Below are 19496 nucleotides of genomic sequence, written 5' to 3'. Positions count from 1 at the left end.
ACCCCCAACTCCTACCTACCAGATTCATCTCCACCTCCTTGATCTGTCTGTCTTCCCTGGACTGATCTTCCCCCACCCTAACTTGCCACCTACACTCACCTTCACTGGCTTCATCCCCACCTCCTTGACCTGCCCATCCTCTCCCTTATCCATCTTCCATCTGCTTCCCCCCTCTTTCTTTTTATTTCAGAACCCCCTCCCCCTTCCCCATTTCTGAAGAAGGGTCCAGACCCGAAATGTCAGCCTTCCTGCTCGGCTTGCTGTGTTCATCCAGCTCTACACCTTGTTAACTCCATTTGTTGAAATCCTCTTCCCTTTTCAAACCCTAATGAGTGACGTACAATAAGATAGGACAGATCTGGAAATTCATTATACTTCACTGTTCTTCTCTTTAGGAACATAGAAGCAGAGAGGTTATTTAGCTCCTTGAGACTGATCTACCCCATTGATATTCAATGAGGTCATGATTGGTCTGTGACCGATCCCCACACCTTTGCCCTATTTCCTTAATATGGGTGAGATGTGGGCAAGATGAAGACCTAGTGACAGCTGTAGTGCCATGCAGTAGTGAGCATAAGAATAGGAGGATAGAGCAGACGGGTGCATGGCTGAAGAGATGGTGCAGGAGGAAGAGCTTTTGATTCCTGATGCATTGGTACCATTCCCGTGGGAGGTAAACGAGAACAGGAGAGGGACCAACATTCTCAAAGGCATGCACGTTAACAGTGTTGGAATACATTTAAATTTGATTGAGATGCTGATAACAGTTCAGAAGGGTGAAGCTGAGATGGAACAAAAAGTTAAAACGCTAGTCAGAGAGTCTGAAAGGCAGAGCACACATAGTTTGGATAAGAAAGATATGAGTTTAGCAAGGCTAAATGGAATACATTTTAATGCAAGGTACATGAAAAATAATGCAGATTTTCTCATGGCACAGACAGGCACCTGGGAGGAGTATTTGCATCATAACTATAAACGTGCCCTATAGCTATAGACAGAAAAATGGGCCGAATAAGCAGCTCAACATGCTTGGTTGTAAGGTATTATTTTTTAGATTAGATTCCATACAGTGTGGAAACAGGCCCTTCGGCCCAACGAGTCCATACCGCCCTTTGAGGCATCCCACCCAGACCCATTCCCCCTATAACCGACACACCCCTGAACACTATGGGCAATTTAGTATGGCCGATCCACCTAGCCTGCACATCTTTGGACTGTGGGAGGAAACCACAGCACCCGAAGGAAACCCACGCAGACACAGGAAGAATGTGCAAACTCCACACAGACAGTTGTACATGATAGACAGGTGACTAGAATGGGGTGGTGGGGTTCTCAATATTGAAAAACTAATCAAATTGTAACAGCAAGGTGATTTTTTGAATGGATCAGCAAATAAGGCAGTTGGGGGATGTCCGTGAGACAAAGAGCGAGCATGTGCTTGAGAAAGAGTGAGGGGATGCATGAGAGAGAGGGGGTCTGCGTGAGAGAGAGGGGGTCTGCATGAGAGAGAGAGGGGGTCTGCGTGAGAGAGAGAGAGGGGGGTCTGCGTGAGAGAGAGAGAGAGAGAGGGAGAAAAAGTGTGTGCATGAGAGAGAGATATGCGTCAGAGGAAGAGCGTGTAATCAAATTTCATGAAGCATAATTGCAATGATATGAATAGTAGAGAATTCAAACTACCTGAACATTAACTGGGTTAGTTTTCATGTGCAAGGTAGAGAGGGAGCAACATTCTAAAATACAACCAGAAGAAATTATGTTGCCAGAATGTAGAAAGCCCTACAAGGCAGTTCTAATCAGCTGAGGCAGGTGGAAGGCACATCAGTTGTGGAGCATTTTTAAGATAGTAACCATAACTCATCTAGATTTAGCATGGCTATGGAACAGGATGCAAATGTACTGGCAGTAAAAGTTCTCAACAGGGAAAAGTCTAATTTGGCTGAAATGCACTACAAACGGCAGTGTAAGGAGTAAGGGCCATTTCGGTACCTAGAAGATGGGCACAGTCCTCATTTAGACAGTGTGCAGGTCCTCACAAAAGAAACGGACAACGCAGGTATAGATATCAGGGTGGAGGTCTGTGAAATAGTGAAAGAAATATAAGAAAAAGGACGAGCAGGTATTAGTAGGTTGAACAGTCTCAAAAGTGGATAAATTCACAGGCCTGGGTGAGATGCTGCTGATAAAGACAAGAAAACACAAGTCCGAGCATTAATCTCCAAGACCTGTCTGGTCACAGGTGAGATGCCAAGAGGACTGCCAAGAGTGTTGTCCCATTCATTCAAAAAGGAGGGAGGGATAGACCAGGAAGTTACAAACCAGTAAGTCTAAGCTGAGTTGTAGCAAAGTTATTAGAAAGAATTCTGAGGGGCTGAATTTGGGGAGACATGCAGATTAATCAAGGACAGTCAGCATGGATTTAAGGGAAAGTCGCTTTCTGAAGAAGGGCCCTGACCTTAGCATCAGCCTTCCTGCTCCTCTGATGCTGCCTGGCCTGCTATGTTCATCCAGCTCTACACTGTGTTATCTCTTGTTTGACGAATTTGGTCAATTTTTTTAAGGTGGCAACATATTTGATGTGATCTACATGGACATCAGCATGGCTTTAATATGGTCACTCATGGCAGGTGGGATGAGAAAGGAAGAGCATGGGATGTAAGGAAAGGTCACAGGTTGGATCCAAAATTTGCTGAAAAGCAACAGGCAGAGGTTGAGGGGCATTTCTGTGACTACAGGTCTGCTTCCATTGGGGTTCTAGAGGGCTTGGTGCTGGTGATCATGCTGTTTATGGTTAATATTAATGATTTGAACTTAAATGGTACAAAAGTGACACAAAAATTGGTAAGGTAGTAAATAGTGAAGAGGAGCTGTAAACTGCAGGAGGATATGAATGGATTGCTCAGCTGGGAACAGCAGAGACAAATGGAATTCAAGAATGATGCAATGCACTTGGGAAGGGCTAACAAGGAAAGAGATTACACAATGAATGGTAGGACCTGGTAATTACTGAAGATCAGAGGAACCTTGGTGTGCATCATCACACATCCCTGCAGGCAGCAGGGGAAGACAAGGTGCTTGAGAATGCACAGGGGATACTTGCCTTTGTTAGCTGACGCACAGAATACAAGAGTAGGGATATAATGAGAGAACTGCAGTATTTTGTTGACCAGTGCAGACACGATGGGCCGAATGGCCTCCTTCGGTGCTGTAATCATCTGAGTTTGTAAGCCCACAATACCTCTGGATATCAAAAATTTAATCAATCTCAGTTTTAAAATTGAGAATTGATTAGTACTAATGTTTATTTATGGAAGAGTATTTTAACATTATATCACATGCAGTAGGGTTTCTAAACTGCATTTTGGAGAAGTTTGTTGAATCTTATTTTTAAACTATGTCCTCTAGTCTGAGATTCCCAATCAGAGGAAAGTTTTCTCTATCTAGCCTATCAGTTTCTCTTATATCAAGTTACTCCCTAATCTTCCAAATTCCACAGTAGACAGTCCCTGCATGTATGATTTCTCTTTGTAATTTGACACTTCAGGTTATTGTTTTAATCCGTATTCTTTCCGAGAAAATACACTGAAGCCAAAGGACTCAAATTCAGGCAACCCAACACACTGATTGTGGCAAAGTTGTCAGCTGTTCCCGCCAACAGAACAGGAAGGAACAATATTCCGGACTGGTAACGGTCAGTTACTGAACACCTACATGCAATTCATTTGACCACCCAAGTCAATTGGTGATGAGATAATGGGAACTGCAGATGCTGGAAATTCCAAGATAATAAAATGTGAGGCTGGATGAACACAGCAGGCCAAGCAGCATCTCAGGAGCACAAAAGCTGACGTTTCGGGCCTAGACCCTTCATCAGAGAGGGGGATGGGGGGAGGGAACTGGAATAAATAGGGAGAGAGGGGGAGGCGGACCGAAGATGGAGAGTAAATTGCAGAACACCTCCGCTCAGTTCGCAACAAACAACTGCACCTCCCAGTCGCAAACCATTTCCACTCCCCCTCCCATTCTCTTGATGACATGTCCATCATGGGCCTCCTGCACTGCCACAATGATGCCACCCGAAGGTTGCAGGAACAGCAACTCATATTCCGCCTGGGAACCCTGCAGCCATATGGTATCAATGTGGACTTCACCAGTTTCAAAATCTCCCCTTCCCCTACTGCATCCCTAAACCAGCCCAGTTCATCCCCTCCCCCCACTGCACCACACAACCAGCCCAGCTCTTCCCCCCCACCCACTGCATCCCAAAACCAGTCCAACCTGTCTCTGCCTCCCTAACCGGTTCTTCCTCTCACCCATCCCTTCCTCCCACCCCAAGCCGCACCCCCAGCTACCTACTAACCTCATCCCACCTCTTTGACCTGTCCGTCTTCCCTGGACTGACCTATCCCCTCCCTACCTCCCCACCTACACCCTCTCCACCTATCTTCTTTACTCTCCATCTTCGGTCCGCCTCCCCCTCTCTCCCTATTTATTCCAGTTCCCTCCCCCCATCCCCCTCTCTGATGAAGGGTCTAGGCCCGAAACGTCAGCTTTTGTGCTCCTGAGATGCTGCTTGGCCTGCTGTGTTCATCCAGCCTCACATTTTATTATCTTTCAATTGGTGATGAAACTGGTGAAGGCTGCAGCCTTCTGGACTCAATATCGAGTTGAACAACTTTAGGGCTTGAGCTCTCCCATGTCCTTACCCCCCATGCCCCATACAACAGGCCTTGTTATCACACAGTCTGCAATTCCGCACAACCCATTGTTAGCCACTAATAGACCTCATTAATAGCTGTTCACTCTCCAATCCAGATCATATCCACTCCTTTGCCTGTCTTCAGGGCTCTATCGCCACCTATCATTTACTCCTTAGCCCCTCCCCAACCTTATCTTCTGCATTTAAACCAACATTTTCCTAGCTACTATCAGCTCTGAGAAAGAGTCACCAGACCCGAAACATTAATCCTAAGTTCGCTCCACAGATGCTGCCAGACCTGCTGAGCTTTGCCAGCAATTCTGTTTCGGTTTGCAATTGGTGAAGAGTTGAGCAATACTGCAGTGCAAAATCTCACTCAACACCAAGACCTCTCTGTGAAACACTGCATGTATGACAAAACCTGAACAAAAGCAAAAAGTGTTGTCAATTGAACACTAAGTGGAAAACCCCCAGAACAAAGTTTAAAACAGACATCGTTAAGGCATGGAAAATTCCACCCATCAAGGGTGAAGCACAAGGGGAACAACTTGGAACCGTTTAGCAAGAAGATATTCATTCCAGTTCCAAAGAGGACGAGAACAGCTAATTATTACAACATCAAAGAAGCTCAGATAATGCGGTTCAAGGCAGCATACGGACAGAATGTTGCCATCTCTGGTCCAATCTTACAGGAAAGGCAAGTTGTGCTGGTAGACAGTCTGGACCATAAGGAGCACTTGCAGTGATGGATAGCTGGATTGATTCAAGACTACTTAATGCATTTCCCCCTACACTGTGAGCATGCAGAAGTACACTGACAGAGAAAACGGTGTAAAATGGTCTCTTTCACGCCCTAAACTGGTTTGCACCAAGGGATATTTGCAACGTTGACGAAGCCAGAATGTTCTACTGTCCTTTACCAGATCAGTCTTTAATGTTTAAAGACGAAATTGTAATTGTTGAAAGCAAAGCAAAGAAAAGGATCCGATCTGCTCTGCAATATTACAGGGTGACACTGAAAAGTTTACATTCCTCTGATAGGAAAGTTCAAGAAGCCACATTGTTTTGTGAATGTTGAGCCACTACCTGCACAGTATGAGGCTAATAAAATCACCTAGATGACCTCTCCCATTTTGAGGCAACGATCAGGAAAATCACATAAGAAAAAGGTCATCACTTTTACAGATAGCTGCTCTCCACACCCTGACCTCTCAGACCTTGAAAGAATCAAGTTGACATCCTCATCTCCCAACCCATAGCCAAGCTGCAGCCAATAGAGTGAGGTGGTGATTGGGAACGTAAAATGTTATCGAATTCTTGATATGAAGCAGAAATACAATCTAACCATTCTAGAGTTTACACTCTGGGTAAAAAAGGCTTGGAAAATGTGATAGATGCTATCATCGCCAATTATTCCCAACAGGCTGAGTTCAAACAGGCTACAACAGTGCAAGACATCAAGAACAAGGAGAAGCAGCATAAGGCCAAAGCAAGTCAATGGGCTGGGCTGTGGGAGGCTGGCATGGAAATTCCAGCAGAGACTACCACAGAAGGTTACACCGAGGTAGACAACACCATTTGCTGTAGAAACTAATTTACTGATGAGGCAGTTCATAGATGTGCACGTTCCTCAACTGAGGAGGCCAATGACCCTAAAGTACACTCACCTACCTGATTCCCTAACTGAAGCTGCAAAGCCTACAGTGATGTTCTGTGATTTCACACTGCAGCACAAGAATACACAAAAGATGTTCACCTGTATAGACAACATGGCAGACTGTATCACACTTGATAGACAGCACAGTAAGCAGAGAAAGATTGAGCTTTTCCAGAGCTAAACCCTGACATTTTTCATGCCTTTGACTGTACAAGGCAAGGATATTGGAAGGTATGAACAAATTGACGAATAAAGACATTTTTCACATATTTACTTCGCCACTGTGTTTTCATTTTGTTCTGATGTACAACAGGTTCATGGGCAAAATGAGGTTGCATAGGGGCCTTTACAGTAATCTTGAAGCTTTGCAAATCTACAGACATGTTGGTGGATCTGCCATTCAAATTATTGTGATTTTGCTTCCTAAGACGTGTTGCCCTCAAGTAAACACAGTCCTCCAGGCATGGTCCGACAAGTGCTTTTTATTGCAGCAGCAAAACTCTTGATCCCTTTTAATTCGAATCTCCTAGGTATAAAGATCAGCATTCCATTCCACTGAAATCCATTTACAATCATTTTGGACATTCAGTTAATCTATTTATCTCCTTCTACTTTATGCTTTAATCTACATTGTTTACGATCATGCATGTCTTTGTACCATCAGTAATCACGGATATGTGGCTTTCTACACCATGAGCTAGGTCCTTCGGAATGATGGTGAATAGTTGATACAGTGAACAGTTGGGGCTGCAACAGAGATGAATGTGGGAAGCCAATTGTCACTCAAGCGCAGCTCCTGTTATTCCTAGTTTCCATCATCTACTGATCAATTTTTAACTATGTTAAACTGTCTTCAATTCGAACAGGTTCAACTTTTAGCTAGCAGACTCTTTTGAGGAACATTATCAAATATCTTCCAAAAGTCCATGAAATTAACCCTCACCAACATTTGCCTGTCCACTACTTCAGTCACTTCTCCAAAAGATGCACAGTCACGTTTGTCAGGCACAATCTACTATTTACAGCTTCAACACATGAACCATTGAGCTTGGCTTTTGATCAAAAGAATTGAACACCGCATTTAGTATTGTTATGATCATAGGATTGCAAAGATTCAATCATTCATTGATGTGACACACTTCGGCTCCTTTGCAAACTTACCTCAGACAAACCTTCACATTGTACATGTGTCTGGATCCACTCCAGCCTGTCAGAATTTTCTTTCTCTCGCACACCTTCGTTCACCTGAGAACACAGCTCCTCAGCCTTTTCAAGAGCCTGCTTCAGGTGGCTAAAATCGGGATGATTTTCTGGGGTGTTTTCCAGAATCTAGGAAATGTGTTTGAAAAAAAAAATTCATGTCAGCTAAGGCTCTAAAAGTGTCTTCAAATCCCATTTCAAAATAATCTACTTTATTACTTTTGAAGAGGTTACAGAATGTTGATAGTTAAACACTAACTGATGAAGCAGTTTCTGAACCCGAGTTACTAACAGCACATTTTTAGACAGTGTTTTTGGCAGGAGGTAGAAAGCCTCGAAAATATTGCTCTGAATGTTGAAGAAACTTTTCCAAAGGGAACTAAAGAGAGCAGAAAAATCCACTTAGGACTAGGGGAGACACACAAATATATAGATTGACCTATCCTCGAATTTTTACATTACTATCAGAAAAAAATGAGCTGGTAAGCCCACCCCTCTCCCAGCAGCAATTTAAAGAAATTGATTTATATTTTAGTTTATTGTAAAGACAGTAGTCAATAACAAAAGAGTGTCTGTGTGTGCCTGCCTGTGTGTGCATGTTTTATTTGGCAAGTACCACTGTAAAGGGTGGACAGGAAGCATGTCTGTGCTGCATCAAGTTATGTAACAATTTGAATTGAACGACATATGTATACACAAAAACACATACTTACGTTTTTTATTATTAATGGGTAGCGTGTTACCCTTTGCATAGGCTTCAGTAGGAAACTTGATAGTGGCATTCCTTTACATTGTGGGTCCATTGCTAATCTCTGTCATAATATAAATAAGCCAAGTGTCAACAATAACACGTGTTGAGAAACCACATCGAACATTATACAGCATCATACCATAGCCTTGGGACATTCTAAATTGATTTACAATTACCAAAATAGGACATTTCCTCATTACAACTGTATTACACTTCAAAAATTATTTCAGTGACTGTAATGTGCTCTGGAATATCCCGAGGTTGAAAGGTGGAACATAAATACAATTGGTTTCTTCTTTGTAGTCTCCGCCTTTTAGGCAAGCATGACAGAAATTGCATATATCAAAAAACAAATTAATCAATAAGTAGAAAATCCTTTTTTTGACAGAGAGAGAGGAAATTTAGTCAGGACAATAGGAGAACTCTGTGGCATGCTGAAGTTTTGATTTTCTTTACTCTTTCAAAGAATGTGAGAGTTGATGGCAAGATCAAGCTTTCTTTTTGCCCTCAAGGAACTCATGATCATTTCAGAAGGTATGAGTGTAGTTAAATCACATCACTGTGGGTCTAGAGCGATGCAAAGTCCAGACTAGGGTAAGGATGGCAGATTTCCTTCCGGAAAGGATGTACGTCAACAGGATGTGTTCCTAGAGTAATCAACAATACTTTCACAGTTTTCATTACTGCAACTAGCCTTAAACTCCAGCTTTTTACAATTTGAAATCAAATTTCACTAGCTTCCATGGCAGGGTTTGAACCTGTGCCCCCTGGGTCTTTGGATTACGAGTCTGTGATATTATCACTACACCAGAGGATCTCTCATATCTACCAGAACTGGAAACAACTAGGTTCCTATCAGAAGGTTATGCAGCAATTTCTTAGGACTGCACTAAATTGCATTCCAAGTCCACCGTGATCATTAAACCCACAATGTACTGAATCAGAGATGAGGGCGCTACATACCGAAATAAGCTGACAGTTCAAAAGCTTTGCAGAATTACTATTTGACCAAAATCTCAAGTTCACTTAAAAGCAAACTAGGAGATCATTTTTGTCATGCAATGGCAATACAATGATCTCTTACTTTGACAGATTCCTTGAATTCTGAAACTTCATCTGTTTTTTGCTGGATCAGTGCTGCTCCATTAAGCTGACAGCTGCAGAACCGAATATATGGCTGCATGTGAGGCAGTTGTGCTGTTAATATGTCACCAATCATTTTCACAGGCATCCTCTCCCCGGACATCTTCTTCCTTACCCGTAATGCCCTGCAGCAAAGCAAAAGCACGTGTAAATTAGCAGAGATGCTAAGTGCGCAGACCAATGTAACATTCATAATTTATTTCAATTTTTATAAATAAAGTAGGTTTAAATTGTCTTTTAACTGTAATTCAGTTTTCTGGATAAAATATTATCCACTTAGCAAGAATCTATTTTTATCATTGTCCATAGTAGTGGTGAGTGGTGATACTCATTCAAATCGATTAATTGTTATTAAACTTTAAAACTGCCAAATGAACCTGACTCAACATGATCAGTGAATTCAATATGACCTTTCCAATTTTTAGAAGTCCAAGCATTTGAATTTTGAATTAAATACAAATACTAAGAAATGTGTGCGAGATAATTCTTGGCATCGTTAGATACCCTGCTAATTTTTCAAATTATTACTTTATATTTTTATCGATTTTGGTTTGGAACTATGAGCTAAAGCTGACTTTTGGACTATGGAAAATAGCTTGTGTTAAGACTAAAACTGACCAAACACAGCTTTTATTATTCATGAGTTTAGAAATAAGGAAGTAAATTGCAGGTTGGCTCCTGATCAAAAGGTTCAGTAGACGTTTCATCACTGGAGAAGAAAATTATATTGAAACAGACAACAGAAGTTTCCATTAGCTAGTTCTGTACCTGGGAACTAATTTCAGCAGATGGCAGATGTTGAATAGTAACTGTGGCCTCACGGAGGAGACAGCCTGTCAGGAAGTGTTCAGGGTTTGAATTGGTTCTGGGCTATGTTTTCTTGGAAAAAGAGTCTGACCATTCATGAAATAGTATGAAGATTTGAAGGCGCCCTGTCCTCACCTCCCATGAGCAGCTGTTTGAAGCTCAAGAGAACATGTAACTACATAGTAAGTATTTATCTGGGTGAACTGTAAAGGTGACCCTGATCAACAACTTCAGAAAATCAACAAAGACACCATCACCTTTACCTGTGGAACAATACAGCATGAAAATAACTTTGAGTAATCCAGTTACTTTTGTCATTTTCTTTTATTTATCCCTCAATGGTACTTGTTTATCTGTCTTTCCGTGACTGGGGCTGAAAACAAAGACTAAGAGATAGTGGGAACTGCCGATGCTGGAGAATCTGAGATAAGGCGTGGAGCTGGATGAACACAGCAGGCCAAGCAGCATCAGAGGAGCAGGAAAGCTGATGTTTCAAGTCTGGACCTTTCTTCAGAAAATTTAAGATGATTTCAGACCCAAAACATCAACTTTCCTGCTCCTCTGATGCTGCTTGGCCTGCTGTGTTCATCCAGCTCTATGTCTTGTTATCTCTGAAAACAAAGGCTGTTAGCTTTAATGCATAAACCAATCAGATTACTTTTTCATTTAATTTTTGTTCTGCTAAAGTTGCTGTATTGTCAATAATTTGCCAAATCTTCTGTGTAAGATATGAACTGGTCTTTCTGCTGATTATTTGCAGAATCCAGGATTGGCTATTAAAAACAAAAACCAAGTTCCTGGAAAAGCTCAGCAGGTCTGGCAGCATCTGTGAAGGAAAAAACAGGGTTAACGTTTTGGGTCCAGTGATCCTTCCTCAGAATGTTCTCAGAAAGGGTCACTGGACCTGAAATGTTCACCCTATTTTTCCCTTCACAGATGCTGCCAGACCTGCTGAGCTTTTCCAGAAACCTCGTTTTTGTTCCTGATTTACAGCATTCGCAGTTTTTTTGGTTTTTATTGGCTATTCAAAAGTCTGGTCAGCAACCATTGGGGTTAATTTTGAGGGTCTATGACAGTTTTAATTTTACTGTGTTGCAGATAAAGAGATAGAAAAGCTGGCTTGGTTCAGTACGCATGTCATATCAGCATTCATTTTCAGGAAAAAGCCATTTTCATTTGAACCTGTTCTGCCATTCAAACAGATCACAGTTGATTTTCTGCCTCACCATCATATCTCTCAATTACTAGTTAATGTCTGTAATATCTAGAAATCTATTCATCTGAAAGTACTTTAGTTTTTTTCTGCCAAAATATGTAAGTTTGCATTATTTCACATGATATTCCATCTGCAACATTCTCTCCCCTCAACATACCTAAATACTCTTAAAGCTTCTTTGCAACCTCCCCACAACTCTCATTCCCAGTGGTGTCATCAGCAAACTTGAACATATTAAATTTGGTACCCATATTAAAAATCATTGATGGAGACTGTCAGAAACTACAACCCAAGCACTGTATAGAACTGAGTCATTTTTCACACAGCAATTAAGCAAATGAGGAAATACGTTGTTAAATTGTGCTGAGCTGTCATACATCTTTTGCAAGGAAGTAGGAAGTGACATCTGTATGACAACTGCTACTTTTACTGAGAGTAATCAGGAATTGGGCACAAATTACCTAGCAATTCTAAAATTGATCATGTTACTCCTATGTAGGCAAACCAATCTGAGTTCAAAATGACAAAATGTGAGGCTGGATGAACACAGCAGGCCAAGCAGCATCCCAGGAGCACAAAAGCTGACGTTTCGGGCCTAGACCCTTCATCAGTTCAAAATGCCTCTGATTGTGCACAGTGGGTAGTGGCTAGCAAGGGTTAATAAACAATGACTCTTGCTAGCTCACTGTGCAGTGTGAAGACCAATGGCAGAAGAATAACTTCAGTGAACAGAACAAGAGAAATGCATTGTCAGCCAAAAATAATCCAGTATTTTGTTGTGAATCAACTCAATCCAATGTTTTATTGAGTACCATTCTCTTGCACTGATTATGATAAACTCAATAAATGTTGTGAAACTTGTAAAATCATACAATTATATATTGGGCTGAAGGATAAGTTAGTGACTTAAGTCAGGAGGTAATTGCACAGTGGTATTGACACTGGACTAGTAATTAGGCCCAGGTAAAATTCTAAAAGATAAAAGTGTAATGCTGGGCAGAAGGGCCTCTTCTGTGCTGGATGATGGAAACCATGTACATGGTTGTGTAAACCCAACTGTCCGTACCCACTCTGGCCTACATGTAACTCCAGACCAACAATGTGTTTGATTTTTAACAGCCCTCTGAAATGGCTAAGCAAGCTGTTCAGTTGTATCAATTTCTTTAAAAGTCTCAAAAAAAAGGAATAAAATCAGTTGGTGCCAGACAGCCCCTCCAAGGCACTGGAAATTCAGCCCTGCTGTCCCTGCGAAGTCCACCTGACCAACATCTCGGGGTTTGCGCTAAAACTAGGCATGTTAACAAAATTAATGTTTGGAGTCTGATACTGAATTCAAACAAGAACTTGGTTTTTCTCTCTTATGGATACTTCCAGGTCTGCTGAGTGGCTCCAGCATTTCCTGTTTTCATTTCTTTAACTCATCTTGATAGCTACCATTAGACGTCATTGCCTATTGCGTTTATATACCCCAAAGAAATGTCTGTCTGTTCTAAGGCACAAATTGATGTTTTCAAAGCTAGCCATTATCCATCTAGTCATACATTTTAATATCGTTTGCCAATCTACTACAGCCAACTTGCTTGTCATACCTTCACAGTTTCCTTTCTTTATATTTAAGATGCCAGTTTCAGACACAAACACACTTTCAAACAATTTAAAATTCTATCATATTATGATTACATAACCCTAAAGGCCCCTTTGCTGAATAATTATTCATTAAAAGCAGGTTTAAAAGGAGATACTTCCTTAATTCCCATTTTGCATACCCATATCAAGGGGGCTGTAAAGATAGCAGCGAAGGAACTAGTAAAGCACAGGGATTATCAATTGACGGTCAGTTCGTGTACGTACTTCAACAATTTAATATTACACATGATGAGCTCTTTCCAATTCACAAAAATCATGGCCACTTCTTTCTCTGTCAGCAAATCAGACTCGAGCAAAGGTTTCTGAAAGACCTAATGAAACAAGGTAGATCATTAGCAACAAAAAATAAACTTAAGAGCAAATAAAACTTTCATGATAAGTAAAGACAGACAACAAGATCATACAGAAGTCTCTAAGTACAAGTTCATCCTATGGACGAACAGACCAAAGTAATGACTTTGCTTATTGGTTGCAGTTTGAGAAAATTTTACAAAGATTGTTATACATTTAGGAAGGTGGTGCTTTTTCAACAAACATGATTAACATGAATTTCAACAGGTAACACAATATCAAAGCTGGCAAATGATACTAAAACTGGGCTTTATAGATCACACTGGGGAAGAATGTAACATATTAGAAGTTGACACTGTAAAAATTACCATCCAAACAGTTAAATGGTTGATGAGCCTTAACATACGTAATTGTGAGGTGGTGCATTTGGTACAAACAAAAACATCACCGAACTTCAGAAAATTAAAATGAAACAGAATGTCTTGGGACATAGGAAAACAAAGCATTAAAAGCAGCACTGAGGTGAGTAATTAATAATGCTTATAAAGCACATTTATTTCTAGGCATATACATTTCAAAAGTAGGGAAACTATCATAAGTATAGGACATTAGATTTGCATAGGACCTTCCCAAGTCTCAGTTTTATAGAACAGTGCTTAGTTGTGGTCTCCAAACTTCAGTATGAACATAGAACCATCAGAAATTCTGTAAATTTCAACATTGAACCAGTAACCTGGAAATCTCAAATGTGATTTTCGCCAAAAAATTGAATTAATAATTTGAGATTTAGTACCAAAAATAGTTGCAGAATTGTCTTAGAAACTCCACGTTTCTCTGATGCTAGGTAGGGAAGAGGAGCTGATGCTCCATCTTGGGGTGACCAATAAGAGATTGTGGTAGGTTTACAAAAGGGGCAACTCGTAATGCCTCATTCCCAAGCTAGCCATTCAGTTATTACAGGTAATTGTTCAAAGTTTTGGCAAAGATCTGTAGCTCAGGTTGTGGATGACGTTGTTGATATGCTCGCCGAGCTGGCTTGTTTTTGTTCAGACATTTCGTCACCATACTAGGTGACATCATCAGTTGGTCACTACTTAGCATGGTGACATGAACAAGCCGGCTCGGTGAGCATATCAACAACCACAGATCACCATCTTCTCAGCACAAACTAGGCTGGGATATAAATGTATCCTTCGCAACCTAAGTATAAGTTTTTAAAATCCCAGTCCTCAGCAGGTATTCAAGTCAATATTTTTATTTATAAAGAAAATACTTTGAATGCCGGTGGTCAGAAATAAAAACAAAAGTGCTGGAGAAAGGTTTAGCAGCATCTGTGGAGACAAAAGCAGAGAGAATTGGAGGCATAACTGGGGAGTTGACACAAGCAGGAACTCTGACTAATCTTTTGCCCATTCCCTTTTTATTCAGGGGGCAGTGAATCAAACTGCTGGTCCAGGTAACTCCAGTAAACATAACACAAGTTGGGCGATTGAATTTAGGATTTACTCAGCTTTTAGCACAGCCCAAAAATGAGGAGATTCATCATGCTCACCAGACAACTTCATCTTACCTCAGTGACTAGCTGCAGGTCACTAACATAATTTTCTTCTGTGACAATCAGCTCATGGATATAACCTTGTCGCTTCCGCTCTGAAGGAGTTAGCATGTCCAATAAATGTAAGTCAGCACACCCTACACAGAAAAAGGGAAGACTAAATAATATACATCATATAAAATTCTAATGTACAGTTTCATAGGGATCTGTGGCTCAAACCAGCATCTAAGGATGGTTAAGCAGAATACATACAGTTCTATTCCATTTGCATTCAAAACTAAGTTACATTTTCAAAATTTTATATTTTCACATTGCAATGTCTGTCAGAGAGTTGGTAATAAAGCACTGATTCACGAAAGATAAAGTTTAAAGAAAATACATTTTGTCACCTACATTGTACATTATAAAAGTGAATGAAAAAATGTTTGTGAAAATGTGCTTCACACTAAACACCTGGAAACTGATTTCCAATCAGCTCCCAGAACACAGTAACAGAATTAAGTCAACAGATTTAATTGAAATAACAAATCAATTGAGAGAAATATGAGTCATCTTCCATAGCCTGAGGGCTTCTCTTGTTGAAGACGGACATAGCTAACAACATTCTGATAGGCCTTCATTGTGACATGTCAGCCTTCAGCCAACTGTGGATAAAGAGAATCATATTTCAAAACCATGATTTACTCAGCAGCAGTGACCCCACGCTCCTTTATGTTTTGAAGATGTGGACAACCTAAATCAAGCACCTCAAAACCCTGGAGAAGTATCACCTTTGGTACACCTCTGCAAGGTCTTTGAAATCAAGCGAAAAAATTGTGGTCCACAAGTAGTCCATACCTGCAGACCAATTTGTACAATATCAAGGTGCAAATCACTTAAAACCAGCACCATTCGGCAGAGCAGGTACCTCACATGGCTGATACAAGAAACAACTCTATTTGGAATTTGGTCACGACAGGATCTCCCCAGATAACAATGGAAACAATTTAGGAATGTTACAAAGCATCCCTACTGATCACAGGAGACCTTGCCTTGTGACCAATCAAAAGAGGGCTCTAAGTACACCACGAGACTTCAGTGGGCTCCTGCACAGGTGAAGCTGCGTGTCAGAGAAAGCGGACAAACAATTTATTTATCCTGGCCCTTTATGCACCACCTGTTTCCTATGGCTTGTCGGTGTTGAGATTGGTTGGCTCATCGAGCTAGTTCGTCGTTTTGCAGACGTTTCGTTACCATGCTAGGTAGCATCCTCAGTGCAGCCTCCGCTGAAGCATTGGTGTGCTTTCCTGCCTGGTTTTTAAACTCTGGGGTCTGTTGCGATGGATTGTCTCACGTCTGGTTTTCCTTCATAGTGGAATGTATATGGGGTCGAGTTCAATATGTTTATTAATAAGCATGCTTTGTGGAGTGCCATGCGTCCAGGAATTCTCGTGCTTGCCTGCCCCAGGACCAAGTCAGCTTTGGGGGACGACCCATGGAGAAAAGGATTGTAAAGCAGAAGCAAAGATCACCATCATCCTGATGGTCAGAATTTTAATCAGGCTCCTTACGGCAGATTTTAAGCAAAAAAAGTTTTCCACAGCAAGATTTAGGTGCAAGCTTTTTTAAACAGAACTGCAAGAAACATCAAGAAAATTACAGGAGTGAGATGTGTGATCAGCAATTCAGCAAACTCTTTTTTTCTAAGCCTCATCTCCATAGCACCCCTGGACAATACTTTCCAAAAACATATAGTTTGCTTCTTTGGAAGTGCAGACAACACCTAACAGTGTCTTAATTTGTTGTTCTCAAACACCCTCATTAGAATTCTTACAGTTATGTTACAATTTTCTGAAAGATATTGTTTTGAGGCCTATAGTTACTGGTTAATAATTGCATCCTCTCATCATACACTCAGGCTAAAACAAACAAGGGAATAAATCACAGGCAATTGCTCAATGCAGTTAAATTTCAAGTCTCACATTTCCAATAACACTTTGGGCTGGAATAGAAACAAATCTGTATTGCTGCCCAATTTTTAGTCACTTTTGGTGCTTATGAACTCGGTTTTACATTTTGTCTTTGTGTGATTTCGGTTTGTAGAACATCGAACATAGAAAACTACCGCACAGTACAGGCCCTTCGGCCCACGATGTTGTGCCGTGGAATATTCCTAATCCAAAAATAAAGTAACCCAACCTACATTCCCCTCAATTCACTGCTGTCCATGTGCAGGTCCAGCAGTCGCTTAAATGTCACTCATGACTCCGCTTCCACGACTACCACTGGAAAACTATTCCATGCGCTCACAACTCTCTGGGTGAAGAACCTCCCTCTGACGTCTCCTCTATACCTTCCTCTTAACACCTTAAAACCATGACCCCTCATGGCAGTCAATCCTGCCCTGGGGAAAAGTCTCTGGCTATCGACTCTGGCTGTCGCATATTGCTATTATTTAGGAACTTGGAGTAATAAACTTTGGTTTTCAGTTTCTAAAGCCAACTATTCTTTTTAACAAGAGTCAAAAAGTCATTCTGAGCAGTGGACTAACAACAGCTTTTCCAAATAAATATCTGAAATTACATGACTCAATCAACTATCTGGGAGGTAATGACTGAGTGGTTACAAAGCAAAATTTTATAATATACAAACAGCTCAGGGCCGCTAGGTGGAATCCAGAAGACGAAAAGTCACCCCAGCAGACGAGTGGTAGTTTAGTTTATAAGTATTGTCTGGAATGTGAGAAGGTAGTTCAAAGGCAGTGCGAATTTATAGAAATCTCCAGTCTATAAGAATCGAAAAGACCAGGACCGGGGTCAGTCAGGGCGGAGGCAGTGGGAGCACAGAACAAAATGAACCTCAGGGCAAACAGTGGCGGGCGTTAGTGGATAATTACCTCAGGAGTGGGGTCAGTCAGAGCAGGAATGAAGCTAAATCCAGAGACGGAGTTCTGGAGGTGACATTACAAAAGTGACCTGGGCTTGGCTGTTCAGGGAGCAGGTCTAGTGACTAGGTGAGTCATATACAGAGGGAGACAGACTATAAAAAGGAGCTACTTACATAATTGCAGTTTGTTAAGAACAAAAAGCAAGAGTGAGAAATCTGATTTTGGTGAACAGTGGGGTAAGTTGGGTAATTGATTCCTGGATTATTGTCTGTCGTTGATACAGTTCAAAATGGCAGAAGAACTCAGCCCTTGGAATGCTCCTCCTGCAATATGTGGGAAACCAGTGTCTACAGTAATGCAAATGCAGGAAATATGTCCAACTGCAGCTTCTAATTTGCAGCATGGAGTGGATGGACTGACCACAGAGTATCCATGAGGCTGAGAATGTCATGGATAGCACATTTAGCTAGCTGTTCACAGCACCAGGAAGGGTTGCACAGACAGAGAAGAGTTGGGTGAACACCAGGAAGGCAGGTAAGCGTGGGCAGGCAGCTCAGGAGTACCCTGCGGCCATTCCTGAAACAGGCATTCCACTTTGGATACTGTTGGGATGAGATCGGGGTAAGCAACAGCAGCAAAAAGATCCGTGCCTCCGTGACTGGCAATGCTATACAGCAGGGAAGGTCAAATTGCTCAAATTGCAGATGAACAGTATTGACAGGGACTCTATAATCAGGGGCACATGTAGGCATTTCTATTGCTATATAAGTGACCCCAGGGTGATGTGTTGCTTTCCTGGTGCCAATGTCAAAAAGCAGGCACAGAATATTCTGCAAGGGGAGGGTGGTCCATGTTGGTACTAATGACAATGGCAGGAAGTGGGAGGAGGTCCTGCAAAGGGAATTTAGGGAGGTAGGTAGATGGGAAATTCAAAGCAGAACCCCTGGGAATGTAATCTCATGTTTACTTCCGGTACCACATGCTGGTGAAGACTGAGGCAGGAAGATAATACAAGAGCTGGTGCAGGATGGAGGGATTCAGATATCTGGAATATTGGCATCTTTTCCTGGACAGGTGAGACCTATGTAAGAAGGATGGGTTGCACCTAAACAGGAGAGGCACGAATATCCTTGCAGGGAGGTTTGCTAGTGCCACTTGAGAGGGTTTAAACTAGAATGGCAGAGGTTTGGGAGTCAGAATCGTCAGCAAGTGGAGTGTCTGAAGAGAAAAGAGGAGCTAAACCAAGTAAGTAATCAAGAAGCAGATAAGAGTAAAAACAAAAAAAAAGGAGGCTAAAAGGTGCCATGAGGTGCCCTTGGCAGTTTGCAATCCGAACACATTTTATACTTACATAAGGACCAAGATGGTAACCATGGAAAGGGTTGGTTCACTCAAGGACAAAGAAGAGAATTTATCTGTAGAGCCAGAAGAAGTGATTGAAGTCATTAATGAGTACTTGCAATCAGTACTCATCTAGAAGGATAGGTATGATAGTAACTTTAGAAAGGGGTTTGTTGATACTCGATAACCCATGTTAATATTTAATAAGGCTCAGAGTTATGCAGCACGGGTGCAGATATTTCAGTCCAACACATCCATATCAACTGGATATCCTAAATTGTCTGTACTGCTTGCAAAACAAAACTTTTCACTGTACTTAGGTACAC

At 41.4% G+C, this 19496-nt stretch overlaps 1 protein-coding gene across 5 annotated transcripts in view; it reads right to left on the bottom strand.

Moving 5' to 3' along the window:
- itsn1 (intersectin 1 (SH3 domain protein)) overlaps positions 1-19496 on the bottom strand; it is a 217143-nt gene that overhangs the window by 28385 nt on the left and 169262 nt on the right. For all 5 annotated transcript variants that reach the window (XM_059650194.1, XM_059650193.1, XM_059650197.1 and 2 more), the window contains 5 exons: positions 14979-15100; positions 13322-13428; positions 9389-9572; positions 8267-8365; positions 7515-7682 (listed from right to left, as the gene is read on the bottom strand). In XM_059650194.1, the coding sequence (XP_059506177.1) occupies positions 7515-7682; positions 8267-8365; positions 9389-9572; positions 13322-13428; positions 14979-15100 (680 nt within the window). The remainder of the gene's footprint in view (positions 1-7514; positions 7683-8266; positions 8366-9388; positions 9573-13321; positions 13429-14978; positions 15101-19496) is intronic.

This window comes from Stegostoma tigrinum, chromosome 12 (genome assembly GCF_030684315.1).
Source record: "Stegostoma tigrinum isolate sSteTig4 chromosome 12, sSteTig4.hap1, whole genome shotgun sequence".
Classification (NCBI taxonomy): domain Eukaryota; kingdom Metazoa; phylum Chordata; class Chondrichthyes; order Orectolobiformes; family Stegostomatidae; genus Stegostoma; species Stegostoma tigrinum.
The sequence above is the reverse complement of the archived record's forward strand: the minus strand, read 5'-3'. Positions and strand labels throughout refer to the sequence as shown.